This window comes from Cynoglossus semilaevis, chromosome 2 (genome assembly GCF_000523025.1).
Source record: "Cynoglossus semilaevis isolate Cse_v1.0 chromosome 2, Cse_v1.0, whole genome shotgun sequence".
Lineage (NCBI taxonomy): Eukaryota > Metazoa > Chordata > Actinopteri > Pleuronectiformes > Cynoglossidae > Cynoglossus > Cynoglossus semilaevis.
In genome coordinates, this window is record NC_024308.1 from 8656346 (window position 1) to 8679376 (window position 23031).

Consider the following 23031-nt stretch of genomic DNA (forward strand, 5'->3'; position numbering starts at 1 on the left):
GTTGTCAAAATGTAGTATTTAAAAGAGCAATTCCACAGCAGTATCCCTGTATCTTTTGTTTTTTTGTTTTTTTTTTTACTTTGTGTTAGCATGATAACATAGCAGGTGTTTATAAATAAGCTGCTGCAATGGGTCCAGGTCATATTTTGCATCTTCACAAAATCAGTCTAACCCCAAAGGATGAATATGTGTTAGAACTCAAACATGTAGTTGCAGTTGGCAGCTTGTGTGCTGACTTTATTTCCACAATTATTAAAATAATTGAGACAGAAGAAACACCCTGTCCCTAATACAGATGTTGTCAAACAATAATAAATGACAACTAAAATGAAATTAAATCATTTTTCACAAACACAGAATGTGGGAAGTATGCACTGGACAATTAGCTCATTCCAATTTTTTTTTTTTTCAAGTGAAAATGTTTCACGACAGATCTCTGCTGCCAGTTTTCTCTGGAGATTTTAGCGTTAACCTCCTTTTTTGTTTGTTAAAGTATGTTGGTAATCTGTTTGAATCTGGTTAAAAACCTGTGTCTGACCTGGCCAAAGAACAACATTTTAATTTATTGTTAAACCAAAACCAGAAGTGACAGTATAGTAGTATTAATCCACCATTGTCAATGTATTTGCAGAAATACACCAGCAGGGGGCTGTAGAGAATTGGTCAGTTATTACCAGGGACAAGCTAAAGTCAAAGGGACATAAAATGAAACATCCGTTTGAAATAAAAGATGTGCTTTTTACCTTTATTTTTAATGTTTGAATAACTTATTCTCTTTAACATATAATTTAGCAGCTTTCTTGACAGCTTTCTTTTATTATTTGCCTTATGAAAAAAATCAAATGACCAAAACAAACTCTTCACAGCCAGCTTGTCATTGTCTGTAGTCCTAATTTGAACAGCGTCAAAATGTCTCGATGCTCTTTCCTCCCTACAGACCTCTTGCGGACAGTGAGAAAATACCAGTTAGGTCTCATCGTGCAGCAGAAGCTGCAAAGAGCCCTGTAGAGGACAGAGATGCAGACGGCATCGCCACACAGCTGCCAAAGAAGAAGCATGGCAAAGAAAAGAGGGAGGAAAAAAAGAAGAAGGATAAAGACAGGGAAAGGAAGGTAAGTTGAGATCTGGAAAGTCAACTGCAGTCCATAGGTGAGGACTTGTTGATTTTGTTTCTCAACCTATTTTGTACTTGCTTATTTCCTTCCAGAAAAGCAAAGATGAAAAGAAGAAGAAGAAACACAAAAGTGAGGAAAAAGACGGAGATCTCCTAGGGGCTGAGGTGGATGAGCCTGTGGTCCAATCAGAGGAACCCAGTCAAGCCTCAGAGCCACCCACATCCAACAGTGCTGAGGTATGAAGCCCATATGAGCAACATGAAAATACTTGTCATTTAGACAACTTGTTTGAAAACATTACATTTTATTTAGCATCCTCACGGCTGATTTAACTAGTACAATAAACAGGTTACAGTATAAGTGCTGTAGTGAAGCAGCAGACCTGAACAGCAGTGAACTTTGACTTGCAAATGAAGCTACCGTAGTGAGCATTACTTATATAAATTACTTGAAATTGTAACGGTATAATTAAAAATTGCTCAGAAGTTAGCTTAAGTTTAGCCAATGTGTAGCAAAATAGCTTTACATCTATCCATCCATTTTCATCCGCTTAGTCCACTGGAAGGTAGCTTTACATCCACAAGGCTTAAAATAGAAAACATCCAGCTTGGAAAATGTTAAATAGTAAATGTTCTCTTTGCCCCAATTACTGTCACTTGATACCAGCCGCCTGTTGGATCAAAATCTTATATAATTTCTAATTCACATGACATTTTATCTCTGTATGGAGTGTACAGTCTCTGCTGAGTGATCACATTTAATATGCATGCTTCCTTACAGTCTATTTTTCCATCAGCTTCAAGGGTCACGTATCATTTCCTCTTTAGCGACTGCTCGAACTCAATGCATTCATGACATAGAACCTTGAATGTCTTTGTATCTGTTGTCACAGGTTGTGATAGTAGATACAGAACCTGTGTGCTCCTCAACCCTCTCACCTCCTGGCATTCCTCTCCCTCCCTTCCTCTTCTAGGTTTCGGATCTGGATTTCTGGCTCTCAAATGCTCCAGTGCCCTCTAACATCCAGGTGGAGTGTCCCCTCCTCCCTTCATCTCCTCAGTTAACACATTCCTTATTCACTCCATGATTTATTAATCAAGCTTTTGTGTCGTTTTTGTGTTGTCACACAGTCTCTCTCTCTGCACCTCCTAATGGATCAGTCATTTCTTTTTCCTTCTTATTCACACGTTGTCTCTCAAAGTTCACCTACAGTAACACTTTCTTCTTCCATTGCCCTGTGTTTCCTCTGTGTTCCAGTATGTCTCTGTGGTGGTGTAAGGATGCCAGTGACTTTTTTTTCTCAGCTGTTGTTGTGCTCGCTGGATTCCATGTCAGTCTGTGATTCAAAGTGGTTTTTGTGTCTGTGGCGGTGCTGGTGGTAATGACAGAGTGCAGGTTGCCTGAGGTCACCTGGAATCTGGCCTGGGGTCAGTTTCTTTGTGTCTGTTAGTACCACGTAACCCCTTGCGTGCAGCTGCTTCCTGCTGTTTTTTTTAAACCATTTGACCAATATTTCTTTTTGTTTTAGCAGTATTATAAATATACAGCTAAAAATGAAGAAAAAAGGTCTAAGAATTTTTAGGGAGCAGAGAATTCCAGCGGCAATCCCTCAGTGTCAGACTAACAATCACTTTATTCACTGCATGTTCTCCTCTCTTTCTCCTACAATTTGACTTAACTACACTGTATTTTTCAAAATAAAGGTAACATCCCAATAATGTATGGTTGAAATAAATTTGCATCTAAGAAAAGGCCGTCCCTTTTTACAGACTAGTCCACTGACTTAGTCCACTGAGCAGATATTGATACGTAGCTTAGTCCCATCCTTCCACAGTTATAGTGATGCTAAGGTTTAAGAAGCTTTAAAATCTAATACACTTGATGAAAATACCTGGACCAGTTGTCTGCAGCGTTCAACACTAAAAGAGCAGTGTTGAATGAACATAAAACAAAGATACCCACAGAAATACTGTACTTCCACCATTTACATGATTGCAGTTGTGCAGCTTCTGGAGTTCTAAGTACTGCAGTAATGCTACACATTTAAAAAGTGGTGAAACCTTGATTTTTCTTTTTAAATAAACCAGTAATATATAATTGTTACCCAGTATAATGGCCGGTTTTAATGCACAGGGTGGTTGGAAGGTTGGATGATTTAGTCACACATCACTGATTTCAGGGAGTCATTTTGGGTGTGACTCCTGATTTATCTGAATATGTTTGTCATTCATTACAGCTGGTGCTGCATGACTTCTGTGAATGAAAGACTTAACTCTGTCAAAACAGAAATGGCATAAACTTTTCTAAATGCTGCATGGCCTGTTTGCTCTTGCTAAGGGTCTTGTGTTTACTTGTGTGTGTGTGTGTGTGTGTGTGTAAACAGGAAGTTCCAAAAGTAGCAGCCGCAGAAGCAGCCTCAGCAGCTGAGGTGATCTCAGGAGGAGCACAGGACTCGGAGCCTGACGAACCCAAAGACGCCGAAATGGAAGCCACTGTGAGCCCCCCACTGTTTGCTGATAATTATTACACAGCAGGAACGTCTGACTGTAGTGTTAGAGATCCCTGTTAATCCTGACAGAAACGCTGTGTAAATGATTAGCCAGAGTTCTGACATGGTGTCTGGATTATTCTAGCAGTTGTAAGGCCTGAAGTTTTTTTTCTTTATGTTTCCTTCTCTGGGTTTTGATCATTAGAAGCCTTCCAAACACAAGAAAAAGAAGCAGAAGAAGGAGAAGGAAGATAAGGAGAAGAAAAAGAAGAAGCATCATCACTACCATCACCACAGTGATGGAGTTGGAGAAGAGTCGGTGCAGAACGGCACGGTGGAGGAGGAGGAGGAGCCTCTTCCGGTCAGTAATGTTCGATCACTTTTTGATGAAGTGTTGAAGTGTTTTGTTATGTATCTACATTTGATAGTTTGCACAAATAAACTGAACATTAGGCACAATAATGTCCTTTATATAACATAGTAATGTATTTCACCATGTTTGTCTGTATGTAATGTTTTAAAATGAATGGGGTTACTTGAACGCTGTTTTCATTGAAAACCTCTTACATTCCTTCATGTTTTAACTCGACCTTTCTTTCTTTCAGTCCATGTCCAATTACTGCCTGTTGGCTGAGAACTCCTACATTAAAATGGTAAGTAATAAAGGGTTTGTTAGATGGATAGATATAAAGGAGTATCTGTCCTGCCGTACTCATTGGTTTTCCTATTGAACACCATTGTTTGTGATTAATTTAGAAAAGTCTGTTTCCAGACACGGTTCTCTGTTGCTCAGTTGCTTCCAGTAAATTACTAGTTACAAACGTTTCACATATCTTGGAGTGTTGAAATCGACCAAGCAGCTTATGTTCAATCAGGAAGTGGATTATTATTTACATCTGACAATGAGAATGTATAGATTGTGTTTATTAAGGACAACTGTTAAAGCTATATACACAGCTCTGATTTGTCTCTCTCCAATTAAAGATGATGGAAGATGCTGATCAGGTATTGATTAAACTGTCACTGACAGAATATTATGATTGTTCTCTACATGTGTTCTCTGTGTTCTCCACTGAGTGGCCTGTGAGGCAGAGAGGTCTTTCACACACAGAGTCTCTGCTGTGACCTTTCTCTTCTTTTGTACTACTAGATTCTTGAAAACAATGATGTGTGCATTGGTGTGCGGTTAATGAAGTGGGCTTGCTGTGATTACTTGATTTCCTTTTTGTTGTCTATAAAAAAAAGTTTTGTCAGTTTGAGCTTGAATTGTAATTTTAGCTGTAAGTAAAGCTTTCATTTCAAAAACACTGTTGTTGTGTGCTCTGCCTCTAAGGTTTATGACATCCAGGGGAACCTGCAGGACGGCAGTCAGGTCGTGGTGTCGGTCATATTTGAAAACAAGTGTGATAGTTTCCTCAAATCCATGGAGTTCAATGTCTTGGACTCTCTTAACTCCAAACTTCAGAGGCCAGAAGGTTCAGGTCCACACGACAGCCTCGCCGTTCCCTTCCAGCTCCCACCTGGTCAGTAATTATCACTAAATAAATACACCTGTTTGATAAAAACCAGTCACAGGGAAAGTCAGATGATTCCACCTTTTTTACTGAAGCTTTTGGTTTGTTTCAGGTGTGTCCAACGAGGCAAGATATGTCTTCACCGTTCAGAGCATTGTGATGCCACAGAAACTTAAGGGAACATTAACCTTTATTGTAAAGGTTAGTGTTGTTGTGTAGTTGGTTTCTGTAAAGACACAGTTGTTTTTTTGCCAATTACATTTTTACAACCTATGTTTTATTTTGTTCAGAAATCCTTCACATGTTTGCATTTCCAATATATTGAAATTGTTTGTTACTATGTTATCTTCCTCCAGACTGAAGAATCTTCCACTCATGAGAAACTGGACTTCAAACTGCACTTTACCTGCACCTCCTACTTAATCACTACTCCCTGCTACAGGTTTGTTGCAACAGTTTGACTGGAATGATTACAAGTCTTACAATGTTTTATCCTAAACTTTTTGGTCAAGAAAAACAAAACACCCCAACTGTTCTCTCTCTGATAGTGATGCATTTGCAAAGCTGTTGGAGTCGGCTGACCTGAAGAGCAGCTCTGTCCGACTGGAGGGGGTAAACATGCCCTTCCATCACCTTCTAGCCAGGATCTGCTTCCATCACCATTTCTCAGGTACATAATTCACCAAGATAAAGATTTGATTCAACAGAAGTTGAGCATAATCCTTAAATAATTAACCCTAAATAGTATTGGAAAGGACATTTTACTTTTTGTTGGGTATGTGGTAAGTGTTGATCAGGTTTGGCTCACAGTGAAGTTGCATGCAGTTTTCCAGATCATTCCTCACTGATGTGGTGTTTGTTTTCTTTGAACAGTCGTGGAGAGGATCGACTCCTGTGCCTCCATGTACAGCAGGTCTATCCAGGGTCACCATGTCTGTCTACTCGTCAAAACTGTAAGTTCATTAATTTATTGGGGCAATATCTAATCCATTTGGGAGTAGTAAATTGCAATTTTCCACGGACTGCTAGCAGCACACCACCTGAAAGTTCAACAACCACTCAAACAACCTTAAATACAAAAAGGTTCAAATATATTTTTAAATGTGGATATTCAAATATTAAACTGTTTTCTCTCTCTTCCTCCTCACAGTCTGGTCAGACAGTTTCCATTGACGCTAAATGTGATGAGCCGATGCTGCTTGGGAATGTGTTGGATGAAATCAAGCAGACCTTCTCTCAGTGCTGATTGTGTCTGACAGCCCCAGGTTTACCCCTAACCTGGTCATATAAGCCCACACTCCCTACCTGGCAACTCTACACAATATAATCATGTTACAGAAATACTGCAGTTGGCACTTCCATTGCTGTGTCATTAGTCCTGATATTTGCAACATTTTTCTGACCTTTTACCTTCCCCTATTTTACTTCATGTCTATTGTTTCCTGTGTACCCTGAGCTCAATGGTTTCTCACACGTTTCATCTTCTCTGTGATGCACTTTTATTTTACACCCTCCTCCCCCCATTTTCTGACAGCCACCTTTTCCATCCTGACTCTAAACCTGTTTCTGGATGACCTGTTCCTTCCTGCTTACTTTTTCCCCACTTCCATTCTGTCGGCACCCAAGTCGAAGACAGTGTAATGTAATTTAATGTTGAAAACTGGACTTTTGCTGTTGATGGTTGAATTGTTTTTACTGTTTTGAAGTTTTTCTTTTGTTGTTTGTTTGCTTTTGTCCTTTTTGTGTAAAAGCCTTCCTGCGCCTTTGTCACAGCCTGTTCTTTCTGCTCACCAAACATCTGTGCAGGACTAGAATACGTCAGGTTTCTCTGATGGGTCCAAGCTGATAACATTGGGAATTTTGATCTTCTCTGCTCTCAACTTGTCTTCATCTTCTGACAAATTGCGTAGAGAAAACCAGACACCAAGGGACTGCATTGGGAAGTGAGAGTAGCAATGAATCCAAAGCTACATGTAAGGCATAAGTCCTAAGCTATAATCAGAGCTCCTGCCCATTGGCAACGCTCAGCACCAACGAGCTAGTGCCATGCGTCAGAATCATTGATAACTAGAGGAGGATTCGAACAGCAGGTCATTGGTTTTGCTCTGTGCCTTAGTCATGCACTCTCACCTCCTCCAACACTTCAAGGCTAATACAAGGAGTCTTATTACCCCTAACAAAACATCGATGAATTTAAAACTGGCAACAGATGAGTGTAGTATAATTTGTGAGATTTCGGTTTTAGCACAAGACAGTTTACTGTCAGGATGATGTCACCTCAGTCTGTCTCCGCTTTCCATTAAATCTGGAGTTGTTGGTTGTATAAAAGATGTTATAACTGTACAGAAACATTCTCATATATACAATGCCGCTATAGTGTTTGACTGCCGACATTTGTGTCACCAGTTGGTGGAATAAACAGTGAAACAAAGTGGTAAGAAGCAGGAATCAGGTTATGTTCCAATTTATGTTCAAGTCCCGTAACGAGGAATTAAATAATGGCATATTTACACTGTCATTTTTATAACCTCCTCCATGGAGTTGTTGCAGTTGGTCCCTCTTGTAAACACAGACTGTGAAACATTCAATGATTTCAGCTTCTCCTGAGTTAGTATTAAGCATCGTGGCTTCTATGCTGTAAACAGAACAGAGTTTTAGTCCAGACGTCCAGATGTCTTGCATACAAATCCAGTTTCTTTTCAGCAACTGTCTTTTCACTTTTTGTGTGTTGATGTGTTATTTTTAACCAGAAAGACCGTTTATAAGAAAAGGCCTCTTAGACCGCCCTCGGAGGGATTCAACGTTTAAATCAATTATCTCACTACTTGCTCCAGTACCACGTTCTGACCTAAAGTCTCTGTTTATACATTATAAAAAAACAAGGCCCCTCCATGTTCATCTGTTGATATTCAAACTATGGAAGTGTTTGCTAGATCGGCTCGCAACAGATGTCGTAAGCAGTATGCCAGAAATGACAGTCCAAAATGTATTTGTATGTCGTTTCTATTACTAACAATGAATGAAATCAGGAAGAAGAAACACTTAACAATCACACATGGTCAAATATTGTTCCTGTGCATATTTGAATAAATTTGTAAATCGCATGGTTAGAAATGTACACTTTATTTTCTCTCTTTTTTTTCACGAACATTCCATCTTGTATTTTCTTTTTTTTAAATACCTATACATTTTAAAGTGATATTATTGAATGTTTTAAATTATTAAACACGGGGGAAAGAAAAGGGGGTTCTATCGGCTGTCATGACACACAGGGCTTGGGGCACAGTATATAATAGATAGAATTGGTCAAGTGAAGCAGTGTACTGAAAGACTCAGCCCACTGTCTAAATCTGCTTTTCTTCAGTTGTAGTGACTTATTTTACCAAGTTTGGCTTGTGAGGTTGAAGTATACTCCAATATGACCCAGATATATATATTTTTGAAGGTCCTGTCTGTTGATTTCTCCATTCTTGATTCTGCAACTGTATAAAGTAATGTTTTTAAGAGGGCAACATGAGTTATCTACATTCCCTTTAAAGAATTCCACCCAAAATTAAAAAAATAAAAGGCTGTAAGATGATGCTGTAGTCTTTTTGTGTTACAGTGAATCAATAAACATTCACAAAAGACATGTATTTTTGTTTTGTCTGACCAAGACAGAAGATGACTGTGATGGAGTGATTCAATTGCTGGTGTTCTATTTTATTATAACTTAAAAATATTACTCTGCCTAACATCTAAGGACAATCTCCTTTTCTTTTTTTTACATAAGGAGGGGATGCTTTCCCTAGATGTGGACACTCACTAAACAAAAACAACCTTTTGTTATCATAACTAATGGATACAATATCCATTAGTAATCCTATCTAATAATATTTATTGAATATTTGTCCACAACGTGTTACTCGACCAACGTTTTTTGGTAAATGTAGCACAGTTCATTGTGCACTACTACAGTACATAATGAACTGTAGCTTTGGATTTGGTGTTTCAGAACGTACGATATTACCGTACATGGACAATAGCATAACCTATATCCGAACACTATTTTCACTATTTTTTAAATACCGGAGTTGATTCATTCTCACTACATGAAACAAGATACTTCCCCCGCTATAGTTGTAATGAATGCAGTCAAGAAAATTTAGTGGTAGACTACGGATTCTTCCCTGCGCCTGTTTTTACGCGTCGTCTCATGTGCCTCTTTACAACCAATCAACAGCCAACGAAACACGACGTCAACATTGACGAACCTGCAGCGCGTTCTATACATAAAACTAGCAATATGCAAGGGCTCTGATAATGAGTTAGTGAAGCTGACTGTCCCGAGCTACAGTAGGTTATGTCAGAGTAAACAAAATTGAGTAATGACATAACTTTAGGCCGCCTGTTCGATATTTCAACATTTAAAATGTGGCAACACTTCTTGGATTTCCCAGAATCACTTGCTTCAGCAGATATACCCGACCTTTAATTGACTGACAGCAAACAGCTGAGTTTGGTAAAGTTCAACTGTCAAGATAGAATAACGAAATTTTGTTTTTCATGAGTGAACAGTCGGTGAACATCATCGGTCCCTAGAATTTTTAGACGAATGCACCCAAAGAAGAAAGGATATCTTTCGTAAAATTATTGTCGCTAAGCTAACGGAGGACAAAAACCGTTCCCGTTTGTACTTTCAAAATAATACCATGCATCGTTTTACGAGTGAAAGTATTATTGACAACTGGATGCATTTCATTGTGAAAACATAAAGATGAGTGTGAACGCTACCTCGCAAAAATAATGACGATTATTTATTAAGTTTAAACAATATTTTTTTAAATTTTAGTAAGCTTATAGACAGGAGTAATTTTAGTACATCATGAAAATAAGACGCTGTACAGGGACCATTTGGTTAGTTGAGACGACCAACTAGAAAACTCAGTGATTATAGGACACAGTTGTCCCAAAGACTTCAATTTTATAGTATATTTAATAATGGGCCACTAGTCAACTGATAGTTGCAGATCTGGTTGTGCAACACCAGCTGATGAGAGTAAATCAATTACATCAATGAGTTTTAGGGACAAGAGCACAAGGGAATGTCAGTGGAGCACAGGTGGACACAATTAATCTGATGAATAAACACACTGATAGAGCAAGATCATTTAAGCATGTGTTCAAAATGTGAATACAATTACCTCATAATAATAACCACAATAGGAGCAATACATACATTTTTTCTGAAAATAAAATAAAGCCAGCATATTTGATACATTTTGTTTATCTTAAAATATAATTGACACAAAGTTAAGTAACATTGGTTTAAAAAACGCATTACTTTACTTTTAAGGATCATTAATAGCAGATATTTCGACCTCCCTGCCCTCCAGTTTGGTCTCGTTTGAGGTTTTATTTAATAGTTCTGTTTATTTGAAGAAAAAGGGACTACTGTTGAAAGTTACGGCCGGAAACCAAATCGACGTGTCTGTGTGTGACTTTACGGCAGTGGAGCTCTGGATAGTTGTTATGAACTGGAGCGACACTGGACTGTTCACAACAACAGAGAACAGGAGGGAGCGCAAGTTCTGACCGAACAAAGCAGCGTCGCGGTTTCAGGGCCCTGTTTAGTCACCACACACTGAAAAAAACTGACGTTAACGCGAGGGTTTTAGGGATTGGACTTTGTTGTTTTAGTTAAGGCCATCATTTTAGTCGAGCTATCTTTGTCCTTGTTCGCAGCGCTATAGCTGATAGCAGATAAACACACAGAGGCGGAATATGGCTCAGCATGGACATCATGTAGCCAGTTCCCAGAAAGCACTTATGTTGGAGATGAAGAGTCTCCAAGATGAGCCGGTGGAAGGATTTAAGATAACTTTAGTGGACGAGGCGGACATGTACAACTGGGAAGTGGCGATATTCGGACCTCCTAACACTCACTACGAGGGCGGTTATTTTAAGGTAAGCAGCCAGCGTTAGCTAGCAGTCGAGCTATTGTTCTCTGGCAGCTCGATTTATCTTTTATTTCAGTTTATTTAAATATAATGGACCAATCCTGGCTGTCCACTAGCTCTCTATGTTTACCACTGATAACAAAAAAGGGAACTTAACTCACTGGGCATTGTCACAATGGAACTGTCAAACACAATTATATTGATTAGAATATTCGCAATAAAACTATATTTTCCCCATTGTACTATGCGGGATTTTGATTTTAAGAAGTTTAGGAAGTATTTTCTAAACAATGAATTGGCTCCATTGTAACTCGTGACCAAAAACATATTCACAATTTCCATGTGTGTTTTTGTGATAATTGTAAATTATATATTGTTAAATGTGGAATTTGCAATAATTAAAATTAAACACAATACATTTGCATTAACTTATTTAATAGGTTACATTATTGTGTATGCATTGTAGTGCCCAGTTACCTTTTCCAAGTTAACGGGACAATTGTACTTGGAATTGTTTACAATTGTAAGAATACTCTCAGGAGGTTGCTGTAACGTGCACTAATGGCACAAAACAGCCGAAAGAGGAAGCAGTAAGACATTGGAGGTTAGCATTGGATGATTAGTAGAGCATTGCCAAGCTTCTATCTGGACTATCTAAGTGCTTGTCTACACAAACCCTATTGGGTCACAGAACTAAAATTCAACACAGTTTTAGATATTTGAGATATGTTTTTAAACATTTTTCACGTTGTTAAATGTTGATGTGCAGTTCTGCAGAAGAGGGGAGCTCTGCACTAGTACCCCAGAAGAAAAGGTTGTTGGAACAGCTTTTCAAGCTTTAATGTAATCTTACTAGATGATCTTTTATAAAAATGTTTTCAGAAGTTATTTCCTTTCTTGCAATTTTGTTTGTTAGGTAACTGTTTGTTGTTTGTTTTTGCCATACTTGCTCAACACACTTATCCCTTGCTCCTTAGTTATTCCATGACACTCCTACTGTAAAATGAAAATAATGTAGTCAGCAAATGTATTGCCAAAAACAAGAGCCTTTGGGAAACATCTCCCTAAAAGTTTGCCATACCATTTTAGTTTCCTTTTACACAAAAGTTTGAATTGCCATTACACTCCATACCCAAGTGTAGCAGTTGAATGGAATAGGATAGCTCTACTCTATTTTACAGTTACACTTTGGTACCAGTTGAATAAAACGCTGTTCTATTCACAGATTCTCATGGAGTCAAAGGCTAATTAAAGAATGTAGATTAAATGATTCAATACACATATTTCTTATTAATGTTTTGCCTTTTCTGCTGGCTACTATGGCCCCTGCGTGTTTTCTTTTAAGGTCTCCCTGAATCATGCCTGCGCTGCCTTGATAAGCTGATGAGGCCGTACTTGTTAGTCTGTAGAACTCTTTATTATCACATGTTGACCTGAAGTGTTCCCATACCATTGATGCTTCAGGCTTCTAAAATTGAAAGGTCGCTCACTTGACACTGAACAAGACCCAGCATTATTTATTTATTTATGTATGTATGTATTCACTCTTTATTCTGTTATTCTGTCTATTTTTATGTGCTTTAAATCAAAACATAACAGGAAATGGACAAGAGCCAACAGTTTAGCAACTCGATCTGACCCTTTCTTCATTTTAAATCAAAACATAACAGGAAACGGACAAGAGCCAACACTTTAGCAACTCGATCTGACCCTTTCTTCACAGATGCCCTGAGCACAGCAGTGACCAGTGGTGTTCGGAAAACCTAGTGAAAAGATAACTAAATACCTGTATATATCGACTAGGTTGACAACTTTTAGCAGTCCTCTATATCAACTAATCGTAGCAGCCTTGTCTTGTTAGTACAAGATTGAAAAAGCATACTTTTTGATTAGTTGAAATTGTGTTTTTAATGGACTTTTTTTATCCTTGTAGTAGACCCTTGTATTGAGGCCTTGTGTTGACCAGTGTTCACGTTACAACCCAACTATAATGTATCACTATTGACTGCCACTGTGTTCAATCTGTATTCACAATGTACACAGTGCTCTGTGTTACCAGTTCTTGAGAAGCCTGTTTATTTTGCCTCTGGTCTTGTTAGAGCCTGTGAGCACAGGCAGGCTGAGGGCCCCAGTCAGATTACCGTTGATGGTGTTCTCTGTGGGCGCTGTGCTCAGGATTCCTTTGTCAGGCCAGGAATGCACAGCCTGGCTGTAATATTGACTGCGTGGTTCTGAGTCAGTGGTCCGTGCTGCGTTTCCATCCAACCTGTTTGCCATGTGTACAGAGGTTGACAAACACACAGTGTGTTTCAAACAACCACGCAGTCATGACACATCGCTGCAGTCTGTACAACAGAAACAGGGCGGGTTATGACGTCACATGAAACCTGACATAGTCAGGTATTCAGTTCACATGGGTGTTGCTCACACAGACCAGCTACGTGACTAATTCATTATGACTGTAGACACACTGTCCTCCGAGACTTGTTGAATAATTGTCCTACATCTATGCCTATTTGTAAACACAACCTCATGAATAGAATTTTGAACTCTGACCTAAAGCTTTTACAGTAGACCCTTGTGTTGTGTTTACAAACTTCCCTGGCTGTGAGACCTTTGGAATCTTGAAATCTTTCAGGAATTCTGAGTTTTGTGAGATTTTCAAGTTCACGTGTGTTAGTGATGCACTGACACTCTTAATATGGAAATGAAACCTTTCCTGTTTTATTATTATTGTTTTAAGATGGCAAGTTGGTGTGATTTAATCATCAGTTGTATATGACCTTTGACCCTCTCATTGTGATCATTTTGGGTAGTCCTCTTTGACACTTCGTTTCTCTTCTCTTTGACATCTACAGTATCTACACATTTTTGTTTGTATTGACATTTCATGATCCTTCCTAATAAACAATAAAATTCTATTATGGGCCTGATCAATTTTTGCAATCACTGGACTGCAGGAGAAGGCTCAGATGTTTTTTTTCCTAATATTGAATTTTTTTGTAATTTTAATGAAATGTTTTAATGTTTTGCTGATGCTACCTTGAAACCCTCCAAATCTACTGTTATCAAAAGAAACTGTTTCTTTAACCTAAGTTAACCTCCAGCATTTCTATAATCAAGCACAAAGACTTACAATTTTGCATTTTGTCGTAGCACCGTGTCATACCTTGATTGTGGATTTACACAGATCCACAATGATGTATGTCATACAGCTACAGCTGCATTCTAATCTACTGTACTAATTAATGCAAATATATTTCCTACTATTTCTTGTTCTGTCTATACAAGATTTTTAAGTGGTACAGAGTTCTCATAGTAAACACATAGTTTAAAGGTGGCTTATAAGATCATCTGTGTGCTCTGTGTTTGACAGAACAGAAAGTTTGCTATGTAGTGGAACGGTTAAAGTAAAGAAAGTAAAGTCTTATGTCAGCATGTGAGAAGATGTGGTCTTTTGTAAGGTGCACAATGTTATTGTTTGCTGTTAAATTCTGAAGTCGTCCACCTGAGTTGGAACAGAACAATTGGAAAATTAGCTTTAAACAGCTTTACTTTTCTGAGTGTTTTTCACCACCTTGGAGGAAACAACAATGCTTTGGAGAGAAGGAAACATTTTTATTTAAAATACATTTTGACTTTGTCTTTCTGTATACCTGTGCAGCTGTACTATGCTATGATTTCTTGACAAAAGCAATAAATTGACTTTGGGATGGTCATAGTTTTATATTTAGTCAGACTAATGTCCCATTATTTCTTGTCCTCAGATCAACATTAACAAAAGGTCATATAAAGATAATTGTATTATGAGAAAAAAAGTTATGGTTTGGATGTCGCCATCAAGACCAGATAATAATTTGTTATCCGTATCGATATCCAATAGTTATCGATACTGTTCTTCACATAGTATCGATAATTCTTTACATCAACCATGACAAAAGGAGACTTCTTCACTCAGTTTTCTACCAGGCCTGTGTTCTAACATTTTGAGTTGTGTTGTGAAGCTGACTAGTTTGTGTCTGCTTTTCTTTGCCCTCACACGCATGCTACATAATTTTGCCTTGAAGTAGCAGTGCAGTGAAGTGTGCAGTCAGTAAGAACTCAACCACGCTGCAGAGGACTTGTCTGGGCCGGGCCTTGCTGAGCTGTTTGGAGTCATGTTTCCCCCCCTCTGGCTTTGTCACAGAGAAATGAGAGCTGGGCCCAGGGAAATGGAGAGAATAGAGAAAGAGCTAGGTTGAAGCACTGAGCTCTTCCTCGAAGCGTTGTCTTCATGAAAGGGGATCTGTGGTGGGAGAGGCTGCAGAAGTCAGTCATAACTGCCCACAGATTCAGGTCAAGATTGAGGTTATCACACCTTCAAATCATGGCTGCTAATTTTGGTTTTATTATGTTTTTGTTTTTTACAGTCACAGAGGAGCCAGATTATAACTCAGTTGCTCAATCGCCTTCTCCTCAGTTGATAAGTGTGCATAGAGAACAGAATGTTTTTTTATTTTTCACTTCATGTCTGTTGCACTGACCTAGTTTATTTCACCTTGCTGCCATTTTGCGAGGTGGGCATGTTCATTCTCATTAGTTTTTATCTTTCAAGCCAGCCGTTTAAGGTCACAGTGAAATAAAGATCCCCTGTGTTTGGGTGACTAATAGCAGGAGCTTTAATCAATGTCATGATTAAGTCTGTTCTGTAGATACATGTTTTTTTACAGGTAGTTTAAGCAGAACCACATGCACTTGACCTGCTAACACCTGATCCTTCAATGTGGTGAATGCAGAATAGGTTGCAGATGAGTGACCTGAGACTTAAAAGATACAAATATAAACATAGAAATAAGACAGATAAAAAGCATAGGTGAGCTTGGTAAAAAAAAAAACATTAGAAATCCAAGCAGTTTGTTCATCTTCTTCCTCTTTAAAGGAAGCTTTCTTTTGCACTGTTAAACTTTGTACTTTAATGGGCCAGTTTCTGGCCAAAGTATTTCAAATCCAGGGTTTCGGCTTGTACTTTCCTACAGGTGACATTCTCTCATGGCCAACTCGCTGCTCCCTCCCCAGCCTGTTTTTTTTTTTTTTTTTTTGAACAAGTTTGTTCTGTTGATTGCAAATCAGGAATCCTCGTCTTGAAAGACATCCAGTAAACAAATGGTGCTTGCTCTGAAAGTCAGGGCATTCTGACTCTCATTGAACAGAACATACCGCTTGTAGTATTTACAGGCAGTACATTTTGCTTCCCAAACTGTGGTCTCAATGCTAGAGAGCTTGAAGGTCACTCTATTATTCATATAGTACTATCTTCCATTATTTCAAGAGGTACCCCTCCCCCCATTTCTGCCTCCATTGCAACCCCACTCCCACCCTGCTCAGAGCAGCTGACAGGCCTCCCACCCTGTGCCTCATGGTCCACTGTGGTAAGGAGCAGCTGTCCGAGCCGAATCAGCAAATGTGAGTGAGTTAGTGAGTTTGACTGTCAGTGTGTAGACGGCAGGCGGTGCATGTCCGTGCTGCGACTAAGTGCTTCTGTGCATTGCTTTTTCTGAACAGACTAGCATTTTGCCTTCATGCAGATGTAGAGGGAGTGGGTGTGGTTTCAGTAGGCCATAGCTGTGAGTAGCATAGAAAGCTTTGGGTCCAGGGACAGCTGGAGAGGACCTACTCCAATAATGTCTGTATCATCCCCACCTACCTACTGATGTTTCTCTAAGCTGCACACACTCAGAAGCTAAATGCATCACAAGCCTCCCTCCCTCTATTCTCCACACCATATTACATTACGCTATCATTAGCAACTCCATGACCACCTCTACCTAAGTAGGGCTTGCAAAGACTGTAAAGTTACTATTAATAAACTTCTTTCAGCAGCTATAGAAGTTAGAGAGAATCCTTGAGATATGGCTAGAGCCATAAAGAACATATAACATGAATCTAGTATACATACATGTAAATACACGTACGGTATATTTGTGTCTGTATTTATATATATGTATATAGTGTATGTGCATATATATATATCAAACAATTAAAATTTTAACATGATTAATTGCAATTGTAATTAATCATGATAAATCAATGTAAATCTGCACTTTTTATCTGTATCTTGCTGGAACAGAAAGACTATACCAGGAGGCTGTCATATGTGTTTCCCCAGACTCTTAGCTTGTGCCTAATAATATTACTCTTCACAGTCCAAGTATTGTCTTCCTGTGAGTTACAGTTCACAGGAAAATATCCATGACTGGGGGGAAAAAACTTGTTGGTCGTTAAGGGAAACTTATATGCTATTGTTTTGTGTTCTTTGTCTCTCAGGCTCGGATCAAGTTTCCTGTGGACTACCCATATTCACCGCCTGCTTTCCGCTTCCTCACCAAAATGTGGCACCCCAACATTTATGAGAATGGGGATGTATGTATCTCTATCCTGCACCCACCTATAGATGACCCACAGAGCGGTGAGCTGCCATCAGAGAGGTGGAACCCCACACAGAACGTCAGGTACTCACCACTACACTGTCTGTGCCATTCATCACCAAACAACACTGTCATCGTTTAGGCCACAGTCTTGCTGGTCAAGCTGAATGAGTGTACATTTTACTCTCTAATTCAATTTTGTGTATTTTCTAAAAAAGAAATTAACCCGTGGGTAGTTTTCTTCATGTGTCAGTTAGTCACACGATGTTTAACTGATCCATTGTTGCAGCAAAAGATCAAACAGTGTTGTGCAGAGACAGTGTCAATACACTTAAATCAAATACGGTTCAGACTGCCTTTCATTGCGTAACATTAAGCTTCAGAGTCATTTGAAACCTTTCCCTGTCTGCCAGCCGACTTGCTGCAGTGTAAATGCAGCCAACATCCAAACATGATGTATAATTCATACACATTCAGATATTTTTTATCACACGCACACACATTCCAAGCTGCTTCTCTGTTGTTTCTGTCCTCAGTCTTTTGGAGTGTCTTTCGACAGACATACATGTATCTGTATGTGATTGATGAGGACTTTTTATACAACTACAAAGTAGATGTACTTCAAACTGAAGGTAGTAAGTAAAAAAAGGAAAGTTGTATTTCTGAGGATACAAGTAAATACCAGATTTAATTTTGTGCCATTTTAACAAAACATTAACACAATTTTATTTTATTAACCCTTACACCAAGTGCTGCCTCTCCAGTTGATTAGAAAGTGATCATATTGATTGACCAAGATTGTACAATATGTTAAGCCTCCATATTTATGTCCTTAAACACAATGTAGTACAGTTTTTCGCTCTTGTTTTCTCTTACATCCATGTTTGCTCCGACTCTGTCCCGTTCCACCTCTTCTCCCCCGTATCACTTTCTTCCTTTTTCGATCTATAATTATATTCACTTCTCTCTTTGATGTCTGCTCTCTCACAGGACCATCTTGCTCAGTGTGATCTCTCTGCTAAATGAGCCCAACACCTTCTCTCCTGCCAATGTTGACGCATCCGTCATGTACCGTAAATGGAGGGACAGTAAAGGAAAGGACAGAGAGTACATCGAGATCATCAGGTACTTGATGAGGCCGGCACCGCTCTTTACGCTACAGAGGGGATTCAGCACAGCGGCTACAACATGTACCGCCATTAAAACTGTTTTTTATTTGTTTCTGTCTTTCTCTCTCACAGGAAGCAGGTGCTAGCAACCAAAGCTGACGCAGAACGGGATGGAGTGAAAGTTCCTGTTACATTAGATGAGTACTGCGTCCGCACCCAAGTTCCACCCACTGATGACGGCTCCAACCTTTTATATGACGACTACTACGATGACGAGGAGCTGGAAGATGATGACGAGGACGACAATGAAGACTGTTGCTACGACGAAGATGACTCTGGCACTGAAGACTCCTGACCTCACATCCTTGTGATGTTGATCCCCGCCTCCACACCACTGACCCCGTCCCCAACCCCTCTTTAATGATGGACAGAACTTTTAAGTCCGCTCCTGATTCACCTCTGTCCCCGGTCATCCTCATTTAGCACAGACTGTCCACTGTCCACCTTTTTTTCCCACGTGCAGTCACAGTATGCACACCAAAACTTGATGCATCAAAGAAAAGAAAGCTCTGGAGTTTTTCCCTTTTTCTGTCATGTTTTGTTTTGTTTGTTTTATTTCTGTTGTCTTGAGTAGTTTACACATATGATAACAACAGCAGCCGAAGAATTCACTAAGCTCTCTTGTCTACTTCAGTTTGTCTGAAGTGGTAACTAGTTAAAAATCCACAGAAAAGTGTTTTTAGCATTAAGCGTTTCGTTTTCTCCTCCAGCTCAGCGAGAGGAACAAAATCAGGATGTGTGGTATTGTTTTGTTTTTTTGTCCAAGGAATGATCATGTATTCAGCATCATCATCATCCACATCTTCAGCAGCACAGAGGAATCTAATCAGTTGAGCAATTGCAAAGAATTGCAAAAAAAAGTGTACTGTTTTTGTGCGCAAGCGTGTACATGTGAGGGAGAGAGAACATGCTTTTGAAAAGCTGAGTCACGTTTCGCCTCTGAGCCATGTGTGACCTCCAGTTACCAGGCTGTTTGAAGCTCCGTCATGCCTCACCTCTGACATTTTGGAGCCTCTGAGCTTGTGCTGCTTTAAAAAAAAAAAGAAAAAAAAAAAAGGAAGACTGTCACTCTGCCTTATGCCTTTTCCTGCTCCCTAAGACCAATGAACAACTTGCAGCACAAGCAGGACCTGGTAAAAACAGGGAGTAGTCAGTCGGTGGAATAACATGGTCTCAGGTGTTGATAAGATCCATAAAATCTCTATTCCATGCACAGGTTATTTGTCCAGGCTGTGAGTTAGTTCAAGAAAGTGTAGGACAGAATCCCACTGACATCATCTACTGACTGCCACGCTGTCTTCATTAGACAACCACGTGCTATCGCTGTCCCAGAGGCATCAAGTGACAGACATCTGAGCCTGCTGTTCATGAAATCGAGTGTACTGTATTAAAACAAAACAAAAAAATAAATCTATGCAGTAGTGCTTAAAACACTTATTATGCTGTGCTCACAGTATGGCAGTGAAGCTGAGCTTTAATTCCAGCCAACAACATACTGTCCCTGTAACATTTGTCAATGTTGTAATATCATAAAAACAGAGTAGTACAACAACACTGGGCTTCTAAACGAGCCTGCACAGAACACACATCCCCCTAGTGGGGACACTGTGTACAGGCAGTACTTGTATGTCTTCTCTGAAATGTTGGACTGAGCTGCTGCCATGTTGGGTCACAGCTAACAGCGAGATTAAATGAGAGGTGTGACAAAGGCCTGATAGAATTATGTTTCAGTCTGTAGAGTAGGAGGTACAGTTACATTATTGTGACCGTAGGGGTCGCTCTTGCATTCTCCATATACATCACACCAAGCAGTATTTCAGATAGGATCCTCAACATCACTTTAATCATGCGTCTGTTGCTGTGCGTCAGTGTGTGAGCGTCTGTGATTGACTGAATATATGCTGATCATTTCTGAGACGTGCTGAGAAGATGTGGCGAAGGCACATGGGAAGGCATGGGGAGAGGGTTGATGTCTGAGCATGAGCAGGAGACTGTGGTTCTTCACTAGCATGCTGTTATTGACGTGTTTGTGGTTTTAGATCTGCTATAAGGGTTGGGATTATGTCCACGGACAGATGTTAGCAATTTTATCTGAAGCTGTTGCCTTTGTGAACGGGGTAAGGGTTGTCTGTGTATTATGGGCTTGTTTTGACTGTCTTTTCAAGTGTAACCTTTTTAATTTTAAAATTGTAGTGTGAGTTTCATTATTTTGTCTAATATGTATTAAATGCTAAGAATGGTGATCTGATTAAGAACAGTGTGAACAACGCTGCCAGAGTTTAATGTACCAAGAGATGATATGAACTAAACAGAGAATCTAAACAGAAACCGATTGACAAAGATCTTGAAACGGCAATTTTGTTCCCAGTCTTTAGTCGCTCCAAAACAACTTACCTATTCTCAGTGAAGACAACAACCTGTGGGATAACTCGCTGAATGGATGCCCTCCCTCCAGATTTTTCATTTAAGGGTGAATGAGATTTCTTTTGTTTTCTTTTTGTCAAACCACTGTCAAGTTTATTGTCTCCCCTCCAGTTCTCCGAGCTGTGATTGGTGGCAGCATTGTTACGGGGGAAATCTGTAGTTATTTACAGAAAAACAACAACCTCAGGAAACAAAATAGACCCAACCAAGTGAAAAACACATCCTTTTTCCAGCTATGTGAACCTGACCCTGGGGAGTCTCATTTTTTGGCTTCAAAGGACCGTTTACAATCCCTCGAAATGCACATGTGGATATTTTGACGATCACTTGATGATTTTTTTTTCTTGTTTATATTTCTTTTTTTCTTATGGTTTGTAAATCTATTTAAACTCTGAAATAAAGATCTTTATTATAAATATATTGTTTTTGGTAACATTGCTGTTAGATAAGATGAGCCGATTCTCTTTTGGTGATTTTTTTTAACTTCTTTTTATCTCATTTTCTCTGTTTTTTTTACTATAGGTACTGAACGTGAGTAAATGAAATCCAAAGTCCACTTAGGCCGAGCTCCAAGCTCTGAGAGGTAAGAGTTCATTTAATGTCTTAAAGAAAACCTAACCAGTGTTGGAAATGCATGATGAGATCTGTACTCAGCAGTCACCCTTTGTTTGATGGGTGGTGGAGACTTTAAAGGATTTCCTGATGCTGTTCATTTTTAATCTGCATAATTTGGAACTTTAAATATATTCTGGGAAGCTAACGTTACTTTTCCTTTTTTCCTTTACACCCCCTCCCACTTTTTTTCATAACCAAACAGGTGTTTTCAGTGTAGTTGTGATGAAGTAAGGTAAGTTGTCGCTGTTTTACATTAAGTATAATTTGTAGTTTTAAAGAAAACTGCATCCTTTTCTTTTTCTTTCACTTAATCAGCTTTATATTTAAGACAAATGAACACATTCACCTTAATGTTTTTATAATCTAGCAAAAGAACCTTTCCTTATTAAAGGTAGACATGAGATTCATCTTCATACTGTTGTTGTTTTGTGTTTGTTTTAACCCTATTTTAATAACAAAAACTGTTATGTTTGTGTTTTTCAGATAATTGAAAAGTTAACAGAAAATGTATCTATGAACAACTGAGAGGCGAGCCTTATTTTTCATTCTACGATAAAAAACAAAAGGTAAAGTCCTAATAACTTGTGTTATTATGTGTTAATGATCCAAGGGTTTTCTTATGTTTCATCAACTAAATCTGAGAATTTATAAAATAATCTCTTGGAAAGTAAATTATTTTCTTCTATCACGTTTTTCTTTCATAACAGCTGTTGCACAGAACACTTGGAAATGTTTACTGGTGTCTGTTGTTCATTGCATTTCTTGGTCTGAGAGATTTTATATGGTATGTGGTGAGAAAATACATATGTTCTGCAGCTGGGGGATGTAAATTAAACTACATGTGAAGAGTCTAAATTACTGAAAAAAACAAACTGTTATTCACTTGATTTTCTACATTTAATATCTACCAAATATATGGAGTAAAACAAAATCACAAGAACTCTGGGAACCTTCATACACAACATTTATTTGACAAATGGATGATAATAGCAGTTCCACCAGTACTTGGACTGTTCAGGTACTACTTGACAACCCATAGATGCTTGGGAGGATAGTTTAAATACTGAATATATTTGATCTGCCAAGCAACATTATTAATAATTATTTTTATTGCAGGAATAAGGTTAACATGCTCATACTATAAAATATCTCTTGGTGATTACACTTTTTAATACAGATATTTATAATTAACCGGTATAAATGTATATATGTTTGTAAATTTATAAAATTAAGATTTAGTATCTCCCTCCTTTATGGCGAGGACGTAAGGTTGGTTGTAGATGAGACGTTTCTTTTAAGCTGGCAACATTCATAGACCTCAGCGTGTCTGTGTCTTTGTTCTCCAGATGAGGGCGCTGCCCTC

At 38.8% G+C, this 23031-nt stretch overlaps 3 protein-coding genes across 12 annotated transcripts in view; all 3 read left to right on the plus strand.

Moving 5' to 3' along the window:
* ap3d1 (adaptor related protein complex 3 subunit delta 1) overlaps positions 1–8746 on the plus strand; it is a 22263-nt gene extending 13517 nt beyond the window's left edge. For 4 of the 8 annotated variants that reach the window (XM_025054297.1, XM_025054299.1, XM_025054298.1 and 1 more), the window contains 13 exons: positions 938–1112; positions 1208–1351; positions 2089–2142; positions 3499–3609; positions 3809–3964; positions 4209–4256; positions 4588–4608; positions 4937–5126; positions 5230–5318; positions 5474–5559; positions 5666–5787; positions 5991–6070; positions 6268–8746. In XM_025054297.1, the coding sequence (XP_024910065.1) occupies positions 938–1112; positions 1208–1351; positions 2089–2142; positions 3499–3609; positions 3809–3964; positions 4209–4256; positions 4588–4608; positions 4937–5126; positions 5230–5318; positions 5474–5559; positions 5666–5787; positions 5991–6070; positions 6268–6363 (1372 nt within the window). In that variant the 3' untranslated portion in view covers positions 6364–8746. The remainder of the gene's footprint in view (positions 1–937; positions 1113–1207; positions 1352–2088; positions 2143–3498; positions 3610–3808; positions 3965–4208; positions 4257–4587; positions 4609–4936; positions 5127–5229; positions 5319–5473; positions 5560–5665; positions 5788–5990; positions 6071–6267) is intronic. The other 4 variants (XM_017031133.2, XM_017031137.2, XM_008335376.3 and 1 more) reach the window with 2 other exon arrangements.
* Positions 8747–10336: 1590 nt separating this feature from the next.
* Positions 10337–20929, plus strand: cdc34a (cell division cycle 34 homolog (S. cerevisiae) a). Its single transcript, XM_008335395.3, has 4 exons — positions 10337–11063; positions 17360–17544; positions 18451–18585; positions 18702–20929. The coding sequence occupies exons 1-4, from the start codon at positions 10881–10883 to the stop codon at positions 18922–18924; spliced, it is 726 nt and encodes a 241-aa protein (XP_008333617.1). The 5' UTR covers positions 10337–10880; the 3' UTR covers positions 18925–20929.
* A 639-nt stretch (positions 20930–21568) lies between these two features.
* The window catches only part of LOC103397173 (C2 calcium-dependent domain-containing protein 4C), an 8221-nt gene continuing 6758 nt past the window's right edge, over positions 21569–23031 (plus strand). For 2 of the 3 annotated variants that reach the window (XM_025054304.1, XM_025054302.1), the window contains exons 1-2: positions 21612–21900; positions 22152–22234. The gene's annotated coding sequence lies outside the window, so the exon portion shown is untranslated. Of the gene's footprint in view, positions 21901–22151; positions 22235–23031 lie in introns of all 3 variants that reach the window. The other variant, XM_025054303.1, reaches the window with a different exon arrangement.

Coding starts and splice junctions, on each gene's coding strand:
- cdc34a (XM_008335395.3), top strand. CDS start 10,881: ATGGCTCAGCATGGACATCATGTAGCCAGTTCCCAGAAAGCACTTATG. Junction 11,064..17,359: donor ACGAGGGCGGTTATTTTAAG/GTAAGCAGCCAG, acceptor TTTGTCTCTCAG/GCTCGGATCAAGTTTCCTGT. Junction 17,545..18,450: donor AACCCCACACAGAACGTCAG/GTACTCACCACT, acceptor GCTCTCTCACAG/GACCATCTTGCTCAGTGTGA.